Source organism: Trichomycterus rosablanca, chromosome 19, assembly GCF_030014385.1.
Source record: "Trichomycterus rosablanca isolate fTriRos1 chromosome 19, fTriRos1.hap1, whole genome shotgun sequence".
Taxonomy (NCBI): domain Eukaryota; kingdom Metazoa; phylum Chordata; class Actinopteri; order Siluriformes; family Trichomycteridae; genus Trichomycterus; species Trichomycterus rosablanca.
In genome coordinates this window covers 27,003,183-27,022,150 of record NC_086006.1, presented here as the reverse complement: position 1 = coordinate 27,022,150, position 18,968 = coordinate 27,003,183, and the positions used below count along the sequence as shown (strand labels likewise).

Sequence of the window (18,968 nt, the reverse complement as noted above, 5' to 3'; positions counted from 1 at the left end):
GTCGACATGTTCCTGCAGATCCATCCTGAACCCACCATCGTCTTCTTCAACAGTACAGCATCATTACAGCTGAATCTAAACCTTCTCTGTCTGGGATCATTTTGTGTCTGTTACTAAACGCTGGATTAGATTTAGATCTAATGGTGCACTCGCTAGGATCCAGGGTTCAAATACCCAGAGGTGCTATCAGCCAGTCGGGCATCTACATACAGCCATGATTGGCTGTGTCTGAGGGAGGGAAGATCTTTCAATGGATTGGCATCCTGTCAGACTTTTAGGTATTACGGAAGGCTACTGCCTAATGCTATTGTTTGCAAAAAGTTGATGCACTGTCTCAAATACCCAATGGAGCTATCGGCCAGCCGAGCGTCTACATACAGACATGATTGGCTGACCAATGACCATTCATCGGACTGTATACTTTCCACAACAGTTTTTCTATTACATCTTATCTTATCTTATCTTATCTCTTCTTATATCTGGGGTATCAAGCCTCCCCTCCTACTTACCTCCCCCTCTAGCCACCTTCCTCCCCCCATCCCTATCTACATACCCTTCTATCTACCCACCTTCTTTTCGGCCTATATACCTACCACCTCTACCTTCCCACTTTCCCCCTTCCTCCCTACTGGCCTATCTACATATTTATCCGTCTACCTGTGTGTGTATGTGTGTGTGTGTGTGTGTGTGTGTGTGTGTGTAAATCAGACTGAAACTCTCTGAAGTGGCTCCTCACATCAGTAATGACAGTGTAACCAAAAACCACCAGTGTGTGTGTGTGTGTGTGTGTGTGTGTGTTCAGTAATGAGTAAATGATGTATTACGTTTTTTTTCTATCATAATCGATGTTAATGATAAGACCCCCCTTTTAGTGTGACCTGATGACCCTTCACCTTTAACTCTGTGGTGTTCAGATCAGCGTGACTGGTGTTCATCCTCTAACCAGGTCAGAGGTTAAGTGGGTGAACGGAGACGCTGATTTCTGGGATTAAACCTGAACCCTGACTGGGCTTTAAATTATATGTGTGTGTGTGTGTGTGTGTGTGTGTGTCTGGAACTCCTCACCATTCATCTGGTTGTGACCATGAGAACTTTGTTCTTCTCTTTTACCTTTAAATATTTCATTCATTCATTGTTTTACCACCACTTTATTCTGGTCAGGGTCACAGTGCCTCTGATTCATTAGGTGAGAGGCAGGAAACTCTTCTGACAGGTTACCAGTCTATCACAGGGAACACACACACACACACACACACACACACAGATACACACATCTAGGACAGTTTTAGTAGCTCCAGTTGGCCTGACTGCATGTCTTACGTTTTTGGACTGTGGACACAGGGAGAACATGCAAACTTCACACAGAAAAGACCAAAGGAATTGAACCCATGCCACTGCGCCACCATGCCGCTCCATTTTGAATATTTGTACCAAACAAACACAGACACTCTTCAATTTGGTGGATTAGCCACTTAACTGAGAAGTCTTTTCACAATACTTTGATGTTTTGTGATTATTTGGGCCTGTTTTGAGTGGTTTGGGGTTGTTTTGAGATTATTTCGGGTTGTTTTGGGATCATTTGTGCTTGTTTTAAGTTGTTTGGGGTTGTTTTGGGATTATGTTTGGTTGTTTTGAGTTGTTTTTGAGTTGTTTTGAGATTATTTGGGGTGGTTGTGGGATTATTTGGGGTTGTTTTGGGATTGTGTTTGGTTGTTTTGGGTTGTTTGGGGTGTTTGTGATTATTTGGGGCTGTTTTGAGTTGTTCTGGGATTATTTGGGGTTGTTTTGAGTGGTTTGAGGTTGTTTTGGGATTAGTTGGGGTTGTTTTGGGATTAGTTGGAGTTGTTTTGAGTTGTTTTGGATTATTCAGGATTGTTTTGCTGTCATTTCTGTCCATCTCTTCATTACATTACAGACATTTAAAGGTGGAACGTTTAGACATAAGACATTTATGGGGGTGGAATTTTGCCTCTTGTGGTCAGGGTGTGTTAGAATTTGTGCCCTTTCAGTCAAAAGAGCTCAGTTGATGTTCCGGGTCATCCCAGAGCTGTTGAGTGGTGCTGAGGTCGGGGCTCTGTGCAGGACACTGAAGTTAATCGAGCTTTTCTCCATGTCTTTATAGAGCTGGATCAAGATGGAACTGAATAGGACCAACTGTTGTGACTGAAACACATTAATTAAAAAAAAAAGAAGGGCGTCCCAAAACTTTTGCTAGAGAAGATAGAGCTGGGAAAGCTGGTTGTAAGTCTGGAGGGTCATTAAATGAGGATTATCTGTTTGTGTAAACACTCCCATCAGGTTTAAATGCTAACTCTTTTACACCGGGCCGTCAGGGGTAAACAGAACAGTTTGTCTCCTCCAGCAGAAGAACCTGAAGTGTGAAGCAGCTCTGAGGACCCTCTCCTCCCAAAAACAAAATGACTTTCCGGTTTCCTTGGTGAGCGAGAGGAAGAGAGTTAGCGTAGCTGCAGAAATGTGGATTAGCGGATTAGCCTTGATGCGATCTGACGAGCCTTGGTATTTTCGGGTCTGCTTCACTGGGCCATGAAGGGATTTTGGAGGGGGGATGGAGGTGGAGGTACGGAGGGGTGTAGTGGGGGGTGGATGGATCACAGAGGGGGTTGAAGGATCCGGGTGGAGTGAAGACGTTACAGTAGAGTTAGCCGTAGCTGCAGGACACCCGGGCTGGGAGATGGAGATGAGTGGATGAGTAACTCGGGATTAATCCGGTCATGGCTGTGGGATGTTGTGTCCCTTGGAGATGTAAAGGTAGGATTAGATTCACTTTTCCTTCATGACAGGAAGTGGTTTAGAAGAGAAGTTCCTGACGCTTCTCCGGTTTATGAACTGAACCGTTCTTCAGATGCATTGTGGGAGATTTTATGAAGGGTTTCCAGCTGATGTTTCTGTTGAAGTGATTTCTTCAGATTCACTGTAATTCATCACATCAGAATCTTTTACCTCCACGTGTGTGTGTGTGTGTGTGTGTGTGTGTGTGTGTGTGTGTGTTTTGGTTGTGTTGTGTTTATTCAGTAGAGAACAAATGACTCCTCATTAGTGAACACGTCACACTCGAGTGTGAATCAGGTGATCGAGTGGCTCCGCTTACACGAGGGATTTTTCACACAGAAGTTTCTACAGATTTTTATATGAAATAAAACATTTATTTTACTGCCTGTTAAAGAGAAAAAAGATCAATAAACTAGAAGAATTTTATGATTTGTAAATGTCATAAAATGTAAAACTTTAATTAAATGCAGGACTGAGATGAAATTTCAGACCTCGGAACTTTTAATGCTGCTGGTTTTTATTCTTTGTTATTTATTGATGAAAATAAAAGTGTTGGCTAAAAATTGTGCACATTAATAAAGGGACAGATTTTTGGTTTGTTTGGGGTTGTTTGCGATTATCTTGAGTTGTTTGGGGTTGTTTTTTTAGTTGTTTTGATTGTTTGAGGTTGTTTAGGGTTATATTGGGTTGTTTTCTTCTTGTTTGGGATTATTTGTAGTTGTTTTGAGGTGTTTGAGGTTGTTTGGTGTTATATTGGGTTGTTTGGAATTATTTGGAGTTTTTATGACTTGTTCTTTTGACTTGTATGATGTTGTTTTGGGTTATTTTGAGGTTGTTTTTTGTTGTTTGGGATTATTTTGGAATTATTCAGGGTTGGTTTGAGTTGTTCAGGGTTGTTTTGGGATTATGTGAGGTTATTTTAAGTTATTCAGGGTTGTTTTGGGATTATTTGGGGTTGTTTTGAGTTGTTTGGGGCTGTTTTTGGGTTGCTTTAAGTCGTTTGTAATTATTTTGGGTGGTTTGGGATTATTTTTATTTGTTTTGAGGTGCTTTTGAGTTGTTTTGAAATATTTGAACTTGGTTCGAGTTGTTTAGGATTATTTTGTTTGGGGTTGTTTCGAGTTATTCAGGGTTGTTTTTGGATTATTTTGGGTTGTTTTGTGTTTTTTGGAATTATTTGGGGTTGTTTTAAGTTGTTTGTAATTATGTTGGGTGGTTTGGGATTAATTTGAGTTGTTTTGAAATATTTGAAGTTGTTTTAAGATTGAGGTTGTTCAGGGTTGTTTGGGGGATTTTTGAGGGTTGTTTTGAGTTGTTTTGGATTATTTTGGGTTGTGTGGGGTTATTTTGAGTTGTTTAGGGTTGTTTTGGGATTATTGGGAGTTGTGTGGAGTTATTCTGTGTTGTTTTGAGTTGTTTTGGTTCAGGATTGTTTTGCTGCTGTAATTTCTGTTCCTTTCTTCTATTACATTACAGACATTTAAAACTTTCCAGGGAATTCTGCCTCTAGTGGTTACAGTGAGAACTACAGCAGCTGTTTGTATTTACTGATGAAGTAAAAACTCAGACACATCAGTATTTTGAGGCTATAAAGTCAGAGGTGTGCAGTAGGCAGTTGCTTACTGGTAAAGAAGTGTCGCTCCATCAGCCTGATCACCTACAGATGGAGACGTCAGAGGAAAGAAAAAACAAGTGATGTAAACAGTTTAACATTTTAAAGCTTTGAATGATGGATAAATAATTTCATTGCACATTTTATTGCTCTTGAGGAAAATTTTAGAGATTAAAGTTGATTTCTTAAAGTCTGTGGTCATGTTCAGTTGATCCTTTAACAAATGATTATCGACCAAACTTCACTCCAGATGATGTGCTGAAGGTTTTGACGGGCGGTTAGTTAAAAACACGGCCGGAGAGAAAAATACAGCAACTGAGAGACAGACAGACATTTCATTCAGCGAGAGAGACGGTAAAATAGAGATCATGTGATCAGTGATGACGTTCACAAGAGGAAGTAATGATGACACGTTTCCTATCTTCTGTCAGCCTCTTCTGATTAAACCACACATTTATCAGTGTGTTATCTCACATCATTGTGCTGGCAGACGGGTCGTCTCTCTTTCTGCATCCTGCTGTGATTTTGGGACTTCTCCTCTCGTCTGACAGCTCCATGCTGAGGCCTACACTCTCACACGTCGGTACATACATATTACAGTTATACTAATATAGGCCTTCTGATGCAGTTCCATGCTAAGGTCTACACACCCACATGAGAGTTTATACATACTACACTTAAATAGGCCTTCCAGTGCAGCTCCATGCCAAGGCCTGCACACCCATTCATCAGTACATACATATTACACTATTACTAATGTAGGCCTTCTGATGCAGCTCCATGCTGAGGCCTACACTCTCACATGTTGGTATATACATATTACACTGTTAGTAATAAAGGCCTTCTGATGCAGCTCTATGTTGAGGCCTACACGTTCACATATCAATATACAGTACAGGCCAAAAGTTTGGACACACCAGCCAAAAGTTTGGACACACCTTCTCTTCAATGTTTTTTCTTGATTATTTTTATTTTCTACATTGTAGATTAATACTGAAGACATCCAAACTATGAAGAATTATGTAGTGAACCAAAAAGTGTTAAACAAACCAGAATATGTTTTATATTTTACCAACTCTACCTCTGCACAACACAACTGATGGTCTCAAACACATTAAAAAAGCAACAAACATATTACACTATTACTAATGTAGGCCTTCTGATGCAGCTCCATGCTGAGGCCTACACTCTCACACATTGGTATATACATATTACACTATTAGTAATGTAGGCCTTCTGATGCAGCTCCATGCTGAGGTCTACACACCCATGCGTCAGTATTTACATATTACACTATTATTAATGTAGGCCTTCTGATGCAGCTCTATGTTGAGGCCTACACTTTCAGATATCAATATATATCAATATATATCAATATATATCAAAATTTGTATATATATATATATATATATATATATATCAATATATATCAATATTTATTTATATATATATATATATATATATATGTGTGCAACTCCATGCTGAGGCCTACACACCCATCCATCAGTACATACTGTACATATTACACTATTACTAATGTAGGCCTTCTGATGCAGCTCTATGTTGAGGCCTACACTTTCACATATCAATATATATCAATATATATCAATATATATCAATATATATTATATATATATGTGCAACTCCATGCTGAGGCCTACACACCCGTCCATCAGTACATACATATTACACTATTACTAATGTAGGCCTTCTGATGCAACTCCATGCTGAGGTCTACACACCCATGCGTCAGTATTTACATATTACACTATTACTAATATAGGCCTTCTGATGCAGCTTCATGCTGAGGTCTACACCCATGCGTCAGTATTTACATATTACACTATTACTAATATAGGCCTTCTGATGCAGCTTCATGCTGAGGTCTACACACCCATGCGTCAGTATTTACATATTACACTATTACTAATATAGGCCTTCTGATGCAGCTCCACGGGCTTGGAACAAATAATGTCCCTCCTAATTCTGTCAGAATTTAAGATTGAATAGCAGTTGAACAGTCGCATCGTCCATGTTGCTGCCTGTATGTGAAAAAAAGTTGAACTGCAATGCTGTGAACAAAAACATACAATAATAAACATCATGCGAAGGTCTACCAGGACAGGAAAGCCCCTCGGGCATTGTGGGTAATTCTCTTTTTCTTTTTGTGCACTATAAGTACCCGCATTGTGCCCGTGTCACTCGACGAGCTGTTTGGCTCTTTCAGACTTGTTCCAGCTCTTGAAACTCTTCACGCAGAATCAGAAGAACAGCGGCGGTAACGAGCAGCGAGTTCTGCTGCATTTCAGGAGGATTAGCGCATTCACGCTGGAACCGCTGGATGGTGGATGGAGGGTTTCAAAGTTCATCTCACAGCAGGAGTTCATGATTACTCAAGAGACTTTATTTCTACATTTGGAGGCTGGTCACACAGTGTTGTGGCAACAGTTTAGGAATTTAGGGAAGGCCCTTTCCTGCCTCATCAAATGCTCTTTCGCTTGAATGGAAACAAATTCCCACAGACACACTTTCACAAATGAATGGAACTTCATATTAATGCCCATGGCTCAAAAGTGGGATGTCCAACAACCTCATGGTCAGGCGTCCACATACTTTTAAAAAATTTGGTTTATGCATTTTCTCCTCTTTTTCTTCCTTTTAGCGTGTCCAATTGCCCGATTGCGTCATGCTTTCTCTCCACCAATGCCGATCCCCGCTCTGATTGAGGAGAACGAAGCTAACCCATGCCCCCTCCGACACGTGGGCAGCAGCCGTATGCATTTTGTCACCTACACTTTGACGAGTGCAATGAGGATCAGGGGGTGGCACGGTGGCTAGTTGGGTAGCACTGTCGCCTCACAGCAAGAAGGTCCTGAGTTTGATCCCCAAGTGGGGCAGTCCGGGACCTTTCTGTGTGGAGTTTGCATGTTCTCCCCATGTCTGCGTGGGTTTCCTCCGGGTGCTCCGGTTTCCTCCCACAGTCCAAAGACATGCAAGTTAGGAGACACTAAATTGTCCATGACTGTGTTCGATATAACCTTGTGTGAACTGATGAATCTTGTGTAATGAGTGACTACCGTTCCTTTCATGAATGTAACCAAAAGTGTAAAACATGACGTTATAATCCTAATAAACAAACAAACAATGCGGATCAGCATTGTGTACGGAGAGACACACCCTGAGAGCGCTCTTTTCTAGTCTCTGTGTGGGCACCATCAATCAGCCAGCAGAGGTCGTAATTGCATTAGTTATGATAGAGACCCTATCTGGGTTTTTTTTAATATCTCGCCCCTATCTGAACAACAGGCCAATCGTTGTTCATGTGGCCGCTCAGCCCAGCCGGCAGTCAGAGCTGAGATTCGATACGATGTATTTAAGATCATCGTAAGATCACATACTTTTGTCTGCCAGAATATTTCCAAAACAATACATCTTGCACTGGATCATGTAGCTGATATGTGAATGAACGTAAATCTTGTTTTAGACTTTGGTATTCCCGTCCTGTGCCTGGTGTTTCCCGGTGAAACCGGACCTTGACTGTCAAGTCGTATGTAAACACTGAAGTCTAGAGTTGGGATTGCAATTTGCAACCTGCTGTGAATGTGATCTGTCGTGTTATTTTGCTCATTTTACTAATGTTTGCTTATCTGATCACACTGTTCGTCTCTTTCTCTGCGCAGCTGCGTCGAGTCTGGACGTCGAGAGCAAGCTCAAAGAACACTACCAGTCTGCGTGGCGTCCACAGAGAAATGTCTTCCTTCCGTCCTCCCGGCCGGCCTGCATCGAGGAGCTGCACCGCAACGCCAGACAGAACCTGCGAGCGCTCCTCCGAGGTGATTACTGATTAATCATCAATAAGCATCAATAATCTGCTCCTCTTTAGCAAGGACGGATTAAGGATAGTCTGGGAACCACCCCCCCACCCCCACCCCGTGCGCCCCCCCCCCCCCCCCCCCCCCTCCAAAAACATAAATAAATTAATACATTAAACAACCTGTCAATAACTAACCCTGACACAACAGGGGCTCTCATAACCAGGGCCCTCTAAAAATATGCCCCCCTCTTTCCTAGGAACCCTAATAGCCAGAAGTCGAAGTCAGAGCAGTGCCACAACGCCTCATCCATTTTCATAAGGGGCCCAAAAGCATGTCTAGGGCCCAAAAGCATGGCTAGGGGCCCCAAAAGCATGGCTAGGGGCCCAAAAGCATGGCTAGGGCCCCCAAGAGGCCCTGGGGTCAAAGTCCCTAATAGGATCCTTAAAATGGAGGGCCCTCGGAAATAAAAATATATTGTATCATAAATGTTGATAGGCATCGCAAAATGTTTTGGGCCAGGGCCCACCCCGGGGCCCCCTGACCTCAAGGGCCCCTGGGCGCTGGCCCCACTGGCCCGGTCAGTAATCCAGTCATGCTCTTTAGCAGCAGCCTTAAGCTTGCAGTCGACCCACAGAGGATCATTAATACTAATCAGCAACCAAACAGAACCTGCTGGCTCAATATACAGGTCTAACAATCTATAATAATCAATATTCATCAATAACCGCTCTGTTAGAACCAAACAGAACCTGCTGGCACTTCACACAGGTCTAATAATCTATAAATAATCAATAATCATCAATAACCATCCTGTTAGAACTGAACAGAACCTGCTGGCACTTCACACAGGTCTAATAATCTATAATAATCAATAATCATCAATAACCGCTCTGTTAGAACCGAACAGAACCTGCTGGCACTTCACACAGGTCTAATAATCTATAAATAATCAATAATCATCAATAACCATCCTGTTAGAACTGAACAGAACCTGCTGGCACTTCACACAGGTCTAATAACCTATAATAATCAATAATCATCAATAACCGCTCTGTTAGAACCGAACAGAACCTGCTGGCACTTCACACAGGTCTAATAATCTATAAATAATCAATAATCATCAATAACCATCCTGTTAGAACCGAACAGAACCTGCTGGCACTTCACACAGGTCTAATAATCTATAATAATCAATAATCATCAATAACCGCTCTGTTAGAACCGAACAGAACCTGCTGGCACTTCACACAGGTCTAATAACCTATAATAATCAATAATCATCAATAACCGCTCTGTTAGAACCGAACAGAACCTGCTGGCACTTCACACAGGTCTAATAATCTATAAATAATCAATAATCATCAATAACCATCCTGTTAGAACCGAACAGAACCTGCTGGCACTTCACACAGGTCTAATAATCTATAAATAATCAATAATCATCAATAACCATCCTGTTAGAACCGAACAGAACCTGCTGGCACTTCACACAGGTCTAATAATCTATAATAATCAATAATCATCAATAACCGTCCTGTTAGAACCGAACAGAACCTTCAATAGAGCTGCCGTGTTATCTGAAGTTACACACTGACCTCTGGTGGTCAGTAGATGAACTACAGTATCGTCCACTTTTCATTCATTCATTTTTAATTACACTAAACATATTACTCATTAAAACCATGTTCGACATCACATATGTACATTCTATGGCCAAAAGTATATGGACACCTTCTCTTGACCATTCCAAAACCATGGGCGCTCCCACAGCTTCTACTGTGTCTGTGTGAATTTCAGCCCATTCAGTCAAACAAGCATTTGTAAGATCAGATACTGATGTTAAACAAAAAGGTTTGGCTTGCAGTCCATGTTCTAATTCACCCCATAAGTGTTTGGAAGGGGTTGAGGTCAGAGCTCTGTACATACCAGTGGAGTTCCTCCTCACCAAATGTAGTGAAAATCCATCTGTAGTGCAAAAATGCAAAAAGTTAGTGCAAAAATTTTATGCACCTGTAGCAATGCATGTCAAAGAACCACCCAAACTCAACATTTATGAGCGGTGTCCATATACTTTTGTCCGTATGGTGCAGGGGTCACCAAACTGAGAGCTACTTCAAGGGTACTGAGTGATATTAGGGCTATTTGTTTCATACAAACTGCCCGAATAGCATGAAGTTGCACAGTTCACCTTTAATGATATTATTATTATTATTATCATTATTATTATTAATAATAAGAAAAAATAAGAAAAATTCAAATATGTGAAGTGACCCCTGGTGTAGTATATGTACTGTAGGAGAGGGTGTGTGTATTCACATTACTGTTTTATGTGTTCACATTAAGAGTAAATAAATAAATGTTGGACAACTCAAACAAAGCATGTGTGTGTGTGTGTGTGTGTGTGTGTGTGTGTGTGTGTGTGTGTGTTACAGATCAGCAGCAGAGACAGGAAGTCAGTGAACGACAGTGGCGGGCGACCCTCTCTGTAGCCCCGGCCACACCCACTCACCCCGTCCACCACACACTCCATACGGTAAACATGCACCCAGTATTCGGCTCCCTCATACTCACACACACACACGCACACACACACACACACACACACACACACACACACACACACACACACACACACACACACACACACAAACACACATATAGCAAGTGTAAAGTATTAATTATACACCAGACCTTGACCCATCTTAACACCTTTGGGATGAATTGGAACGTCCATATGATGAATAACGAGCTGCTTCTTTTCATCTTGCTTTTTTTATTGAATTCCCACAGATACACACACACTCACACACACAGTCACTTGCATGCATAAATAATCACATGAACACACAGAAAACACTTAAATCTGTGGTCAAGGTTCAAACCCATGTGCCCAGGACCCTGGTGATGTACAGCACCCACGTTCACACAGGTACTAATATCAGTAAAAACACAGAATCAGTAGAAACACCCAGAATCGGACGAGACCTCCTGACGTTCACAAAGTGCAACAGTCGATACCGTGAGATCATTTATATCACGATACTGATACTGTAAGATCGTATCGCTTAGCCCTCCCACAGCTCTCGCTCTCCTCATCGTTACTGTTGTTCATTTTCTTGTTTTTTTGTTTTGTTTGTGTTGTAGTTTGAAAGCCCCCGATCCGCTTCCCCTACCGAATGTTGTCACTTCACCCGGCGGAGCAGAAAGGTACAAAACTAAACCAGAGCAATAATACCCTGTCCTTCAGGGTTGCCAACTTTCAATCATCCCCAGCTAACATGGGATGGTTTGTGTGTCCTAACACCGGGGTGTCTGAGATGATCAGACGTCCCTGCACTAATCTCTAACCCTGAACTCCTAATCTGGATCTTCTGACCTCTAGCATGTGATCTTAATCCTCTTCTTCTCTTACTCACACTGACACTGATGTTTCTCCTCATGCCACTCAAACTGCTGCTGGATGCGGTGATTGAAAAGATCCGTATTGAGCTCGAGGTTCAGCGGTGCTGCCGGCCTGGACAGACGCTCAACAGACACAACCGCTCGCGACTGAAAGGTCGGATAGGGAAACAGAAAAAGTCATTAATGGAAATAATAATAAACGACATAGCAATTAATAATAATAATAATAATAATAATAATATACTACTAATGCTACAAAGAATAGTAATAAAAACAAAAATAATACTAATGAGCAAAATAATAATAAATATAATATTAATACTATTCCTACTAAAAATAATAATAATAATAATACTTTCTACTACTACTAAAAATAGTAGTAATAAAATAATTAATAATAAATATAATAATAATTTATATAATATTATTCCAAATACTTTTACTACTAATAAACAAAGAAATTAATGTTCATTTATAATAATAACATTAAACTAAATAATACTATAATAATAAATATAATACTATACCAATATTAATACTATTACCGCTACTAATACTACTACTACTGACAAACAAATTAATATTAAATATAATAGTATTAATAGTAGTACTACTACTACTAATAATAACAATTAATACTGCTATATAATAATATTAATACAAATACATTTACATTTTCAGCATTTAGCAGACGCTTTTAACCAAAGCGACTTACACAGTGAGCGGAACACAATGAGCAATTGAGGGTTAAGGGCCTTGCTTAGGGACCCAACAGTGGCAACTTGGTGGTGGCGGGGCTTGAACCGGCAACCTTCTGCTTACTAGTCCAGTACCTTAACCACTGAGCTATCACTGGCCCTGCCAGTAAATACTGCTACTAAGAAAATAATAATAACAATAACAGTAACAATAAATATAGTAATATTATTACTACTACTACTAATAATAACTATAATTATAATAATACTACAATTAATAATAATAATAACAACAACAAAACAACAACAGCAATAATAATAATATAAATATTAATAATAATGATAATAATAATAATATAAATAATGATAATAATAATATAATTAATAATGATAATAATAATGACAATAATAATAATAATAATATAAATATTAATAATAATGATAGTTATAATGATAATAATAATGACAATAATAATAATATAAATATTAATAATGATGATAATTATAATGATAATAATAATGACTAATAATAATATAAATATGAATAATGATAATTATAATGATAATAATAATGACAATAACAATAATATTATAAATAATAATATTAATAATAATGATAATAATAATGACAATAACAATATAAATATTAATAATAGAGGGGTGTGTGGTGATCTTGGTCTATCTGATCCGATCAGGGGTTGTGAGTGGCAGCAGATTCACAATCTGGAATTTGAAATGATTAGATCTGTAGATATAGGGGGAAACAAAACAAAAAAGCTGCTCTACCTCAGGAGGCGTGTCACAACCTCTTCCCAAACTCAGATTATAGTTACACTCGTAAACACTCATTTTGGGTGTTTTTGCAGTTTAGAAGCTGCAGTTTCTGCTTCCAATGTGTTCATGCACCCACGTCGTTTCATACATATTCATTAACCAATCAGTGCAGAGCAGGGTGGAGATCTGGGTGCTCTTGGCTGGAAGAGTGACTCTCTCTCTCTCTCACACACACACACACACACACACACACATACACACACACACACACACTCTTGTCTCTGTTCTCTTCACACTTCACACTCTTTGACCCGGTGGCCCTTGTTTACTTCATATTAAACACACGCCTTTGATTGGTCTCTCCAGCAGCACTACACACACACATGCACACTTTTTGGGAGAGGTTTCCGTGGTAACCCCCTGCTTTGTAAACCCCATTTATTGTGAGGCCTTCGCCTCACTCTGACCCCAATGTGTGTGTGTGTGTGTGTGTGTGTGTGCATACATATGGATGTCTGACACATTCAGTCGCTTCACTCTCACTTGGCGTTTACTCTGTACACACTGAGGTAAGTGCTCTGATTAACCTATACTTACACACACACACACACACACACACACACACACGTTGCAGTGTGAGTTCTCAGGCATGTCCTTATTCTTCTTGCTGTTTTAACATGTAGCATGTAACTTTCTGCTGTCCTCCCTCTGGACAAAACACGTCTGGTCTTAGCTGGTTTGAAAACCAGCAAGGACCATTAGAGACTGACCAGCTAAGACTGGTTCCCACCAACACCAGTTCTCCTAGACTGTTTTTTCTGCAGCCCTGATTTACTCTCAACTCGACTGTATAGAGATTAAACCACACGTCGCTATTTTTATCCAGGATTCGGACTCGGACGACGTGTCTTTAGGTCAGAAATCCAAGAGCCCAATTCCCAACGTTCCCTCTCCCCTCGACACCCAGACCAACTGGAGCGTGGCGCTACCGTTACCCACTCCTGACGACAGATTAAGGAGCCAATCAGAAGCCATCGCATCCTGTGTGGTGCCCATCGACGTTACAGGTAAATATGAGGACAGTATGAGTCTTCAGCGCACTAAATAATGAAATAATGAAGTCGTTTAGCAAACGTTAACGCTGCAACCAAACCAAAAGTTCTTCCATCTTTTAGCTCCCGGTTTAGCACTGAATGTTGAAACTCTATCTGCATACCTACAGGGTACACCTACAGTCCTCGCCACAAATACTGGCACCCATAAAAAACAAAGATAGCTTGGTGTTTTGATCATTTATTTACAATATTAGAAAATCTTATCATGACACAATATCATTTTATTTTTACAGCCCAGTTTGTTCATGTTTTATAGAGGTGCCAATGTTTGTGAAGGAGACCCGGGCAAAAAAAATGGGTTAAACCCAAAATGACATTATCTTTGATATTTCAGAACATTTTGAACAGCCAGGCCTGTTAGATTGAGTTTTATATTAAACATTTCAGTCTTTATAAACTTATATTTGCCTGCAGGTTGAATATTGAAGTATATTACAATGCAAGATCAGAAACCGAATGATAACGTAATTTGTTTACGTACACTATGTGGACAAAAGTATAAGGGCACCGTTTTAATTACTGAATTCATGTGTTTCAGCCTAATAAATTGATTACATAAAGGAAACTATATGCTTCCAACTTTGCAGCAATAGATTAGGGAAGGACCTTTCCTGTTCCAGCATGATCAAGCTCTATAAAGACTAGGGATGAAACGATACACATCACCCGTGATGCGATTCACGATACTGGGTTCACGATATGATTTTTAAACAAAAAGAAATTGAAGACAAATTATGACAACGTTTCCTTTTATTATTTCTCTTCAAAAAAAAATAAAAAAAAATTTGTATTTGTGCTTATCGTTTATTTATCTAAATAATGAACGCCCTTTTATTTCTGAGGTAGGTACAAACTATGCAAAACAATGCTGCACATTTCCCTTTTTGTGTAAAAAAAAGCTGAAATGAAATAAATCCCACATTAAATAAATAAATAAGTATCCTCACATAAATAAATTTGGCTGAAAAATACTTGTGTAAATAAAGTCTTGTGAGAAGCCTTCTCGTTGTTCTAGCTGAAGAGATCACATAGAGGTTGCTCTATTATAATAGTATTTTTCAAATGGGACGTCCAGCAAGCTCATGATCAGGTGTCCAAATACTTTTGGCCATGTAGTGTGTTTTTCTGCAGCTACCATGCTGGTCATTGTTAGAAACACACCTTTCAATACTGAAGATATTTGATTAATGCAGCTCAAAATTAGAGCTGAATCTGTCAGGATTAAATGAGACGTGGATGTGTTGATCAGTCGGTTGACCGGTCGAGGTGCAGCTCTTCGTTTTAAGGGTTTTCAGTTTTATATTCTGATGTTAGTGCACTGAACTGTGTGTTATTTCCAGATGATTTCTCCATCGCTGCCTCTCCGTCAGAGATCTCGGCCGTTCTCAGTGAGACTTCTTTTACCTGTCCGTCAATGTCCACACCTCATCCACCCCGAACCCGAACCCATCCACCACCAATCAGAAGTACTGAGATATAGAAGCAGCTTTAACAGAGAGTGCTTTATCAGGATCAGTGTAATCATTTACACAGCGCTGGAGGACGTCACTCCATTAAAAAATAAATAAATTAAATTATCTTCTTTTATGACTTCTGGTGAAGTTGGGACAGGTTTAAAATCTACGAGTCGTGAAGTAACCGATCGTGACTTTAGCGTGTTCTCCGTCCTCGATTTGTTCCAGGAAATGCAAAGCTGTGAGACGCTGCACCCTGCATGCTAATCAGCCACATTAAAATCACAAAGGACGCTGAGTAAATCAGTCCGGTCTGGACTGGTGGACGGACCTAATGTGAATATTTTTATTAAAAATGCTAACATCAGGTGGCGCAGCGGTAAAAAGAGACGCGCTGCAACCAGAGCTGGATTCTGAGAACGTGGTATCGAATCCAGCCTTGCTTTACCGGTTCGAAGCTGAGTGGCTATATGAGCAACGATTGGCCGGTTGCTCATATGGGGGGTGGGACAAAGAACCGGATGTGGGTCTCTCTCTGTCAGAATGCGATTGCGTTCTCTGCCGGCTGATTGGAGGCGCTTACACAGAGATGGGAGGGGGTGCCCTTAGGGTGTGTCTCTCCGCATGCAACGCTGGGTGGCGCCGGACTCGTCAATGTGTGGGTGGCAAAGATGCATCTGGCTGCTGCTCGTGTTTCGGAGGGGATACGGGTTAGCTTCAATCACCTCCGTCGGGGCAGGGTTCGGCATAGACAGAGAGGAAGCACGATGCTAATTGAACGATTGGATGCGCTAAAGGGGGAGAAAAAGGGGTTAAAAAAAAAAAAAATGCTAACATTAGGAAGAATCTGCTCAGTGGGGGGTGGTCGAGGCCCAGGGATGGATTGGCGACCTGTCCGGGGTGCGTTAGTGCATTGTGCCAGTGTGAATCCAGGGAAATCAGACCCACCACGACCCTGATCAGGACAAAATGTGAAAATTAAATTAAATAAATGTATTCTTTTATTATTATTATTATTATAGACAATTATATAAGTACCTATTATTAATTATTGAGTTTGACTAGGGGTATCCAAACTTTTGCACGTGACTGTGTATAGATTTACATTTGCAGCATTTTCATCCAAATCGACTTACTAAGGGCCTTGCTCAGGGGCCCAACAGTGGCAACTTGATGCTCTTGGGGCTAGTCCACTAGGCTCAACCACTGAGCCATCATTTAAACCACACCTTCATTTTCCCTGCATGCAAACGACATTCATAGTCATATTTTAAACGTGTTCCATCCTTGTTGGTCTAAAAAAAAAGCTTCATTTTTTTTTAAGGTGTTATATATCACCAAAAATATGTGGACACCCCTCCTAATTAATTAGTTTAAACGTTTCAGGTACAGTGTTGCTCTACACCGATCAGCCATCTACACTCACTGTCCATTTTATCAGCTCCACTTACCATATAGAAGCACTTTGTAGTTCTACAATTACTGACTGTAGTCCATGTATTTCTCTGCATGCTTTGTTACCCCCTTTCACCCTGTTCTTCAATGGTCAGGACCCCCACAGGACCACTACAGAGCAGGTATTATTTAGGTGGTGGATCATTCTCAGCACTGCAGTGACACTGACATGGTGGTGGTGTGTTAGTGTGTGTTGTGCTGGTACGAGTGGATCAGACACAGCAGCGCTGCTGGAGTTTTTCAACACCTCACTGTCACTGCAGCGTCCTGTGCCCACTGATGAAGGTCTAGAAGATGACCGACTCAAACAGCAGCAATAGATGAGCGATCGTCTCTGACTTTACATCTACAAGGTGGATCGACTAGGTAGGAGTGTCTAATAGAGTGGACAGTGAGTGGACACGGTATTTAAAAACTCCAGCAGCGCTGCTGTGTCTGATCCACTCATACCAGCACAACACACACTAACACACCACCACCATGTCAGTGTCACTGCAGTGCTGAGAATGATCCACCACCTAAATAATACCTGCTCTGTGGTGGTCCTGTGGGGGTCCTGACCATTGAAGAACAGGGTGAAAGAAGGCTAAAAAAGTATGCAGAGAAACAGATGGACTACAGTCAGTAATTGTAGAACTACAAAGTGCTTCTATATGGTAAGTGGAGCTGATAAAATGGACAGTGAGTGTAGAAACAAGGAGGTGGTTTTAATGTTATGGCTGATCAGTGTGTAACAGCTATATTAAATCAATTCTATCAGATAAATTACATGCTTTTTATTTAGAGGCAGCCGTTTTAGGGAAGGCCCATTCCTGTTTCAGGGTGGCTGTACCTTGTGCACAAAGGGAACTCCGTGAAATCATGGTTTGACTATTTCTGTGTGGAGGAACTCCCGTGGTCAGCAGAGTCCTGACCCCATTAAGTGCATTTGTGATGAATCAGAATTGGAACGCAGATTGCAGGCCAGGTTGTTTCGTCCAACATGTCAGCCTGACCTCACAAATGCTGGTGTTTTTTTGCCTGATGTGCACACATTCTCACAGACACGCTCCAAAACGTTGTGGAAAAGCCTACTTAAAAGAGCAAAGACTGTTATAGCCACAAAGAGATGGCAAACGTATTTTAACGCCTGTGGTGTCCACATAGATTCAAAATAATTGGCCAGCGCTGGCAGCTAGTCTGAGTTCTCCTGAATGAAGAGTAGCTGCTTTGCTCCCGTAGTAAGAAGCTGTGATACAGTTCGCATCCACCATCTCATTGAGGGCCGAGTGTGAGAAATGGGAGGGTTAGAAGGATTTGGCAGCGAGTCGCTCCTCACGTCTGGCACTCTTTCACAGGGGCCGGGTTCGACAGAGACGCCAGTGTTCGCTGCTCTCTGGTCCACTCGCAGTCTGTCCTGCAGAGGAGACGGAAGCTGAAGAGACGCAAGACCGTCGCCGGGATTCCCAGACGGGTCCAGCAAGGCACGTAGAATTTATGTTATTTATTCTAATAATATAATGTTTTATGTGCAGTTGTGGATCTACATGAGGTTTGTGGATCAGGGTCAAGTCTAGTTAACAATAGAGTAAAAATAAGTATTTAATTAAATTAGTTTCTACTTTCATTGTAATGATAAATTTTATATGGTTTATTTATTTGGATATACTCAACTTCCATGTGCACTCTGGCGACCTCTGCTGGTTGCACGATACTTAAGTTGGCTGAGAACGGCTGCAGGTTAGGATTCCTACGCCGACTCAGCATGTACGGAGGATTAGCTGGCGCCTGCAGGGTGTGTTTAACCGTCTCGAAGACAAAATGTGCCGTCAAATGATAGAGGAGACCCAGACAGTGCATGGGAAGTGGCAATG

General features: G+C 40.9%; 1 protein-coding gene across 3 annotated transcripts in view; it reads left to right on the top strand.

Moving 5' to 3' along the window:
- The window catches only part of nhsa (Nance-Horan syndrome a (congenital cataracts and dental anomalies)), a 64,809-nt gene that overhangs the window by 40,524 nt on the left and 5,317 nt on the right, over window positions 1-18,968 (top strand). The window contains exons 1-6 of one of the 3 annotated variants that reach the window (XM_063015514.1): window positions 2,682-2,769; window positions 8,083-8,235; window positions 10,650-10,750; window positions 11,362-11,424; window positions 13,978-14,158; window positions 18,453-18,578. In XM_063015514.1, coding sequence (XP_062871584.1) covers window positions 2,733-2,769; window positions 8,083-8,235; window positions 10,650-10,750; window positions 11,362-11,424; window positions 13,978-14,158; window positions 18,453-18,578 — 661 coding nt within the window. In that variant the 5' untranslated portion in view covers window positions 2,682-2,732. Of the gene's footprint in view, window positions 1-2,681; window positions 2,770-8,082; window positions 8,236-10,649; window positions 10,751-11,361; window positions 11,425-13,977; window positions 14,159-18,452; window positions 18,579-18,968 lie in introns of those variants that run through there. The other 2 variants (XM_063015512.1, XM_063015513.1) reach the window with 2 other exon arrangements.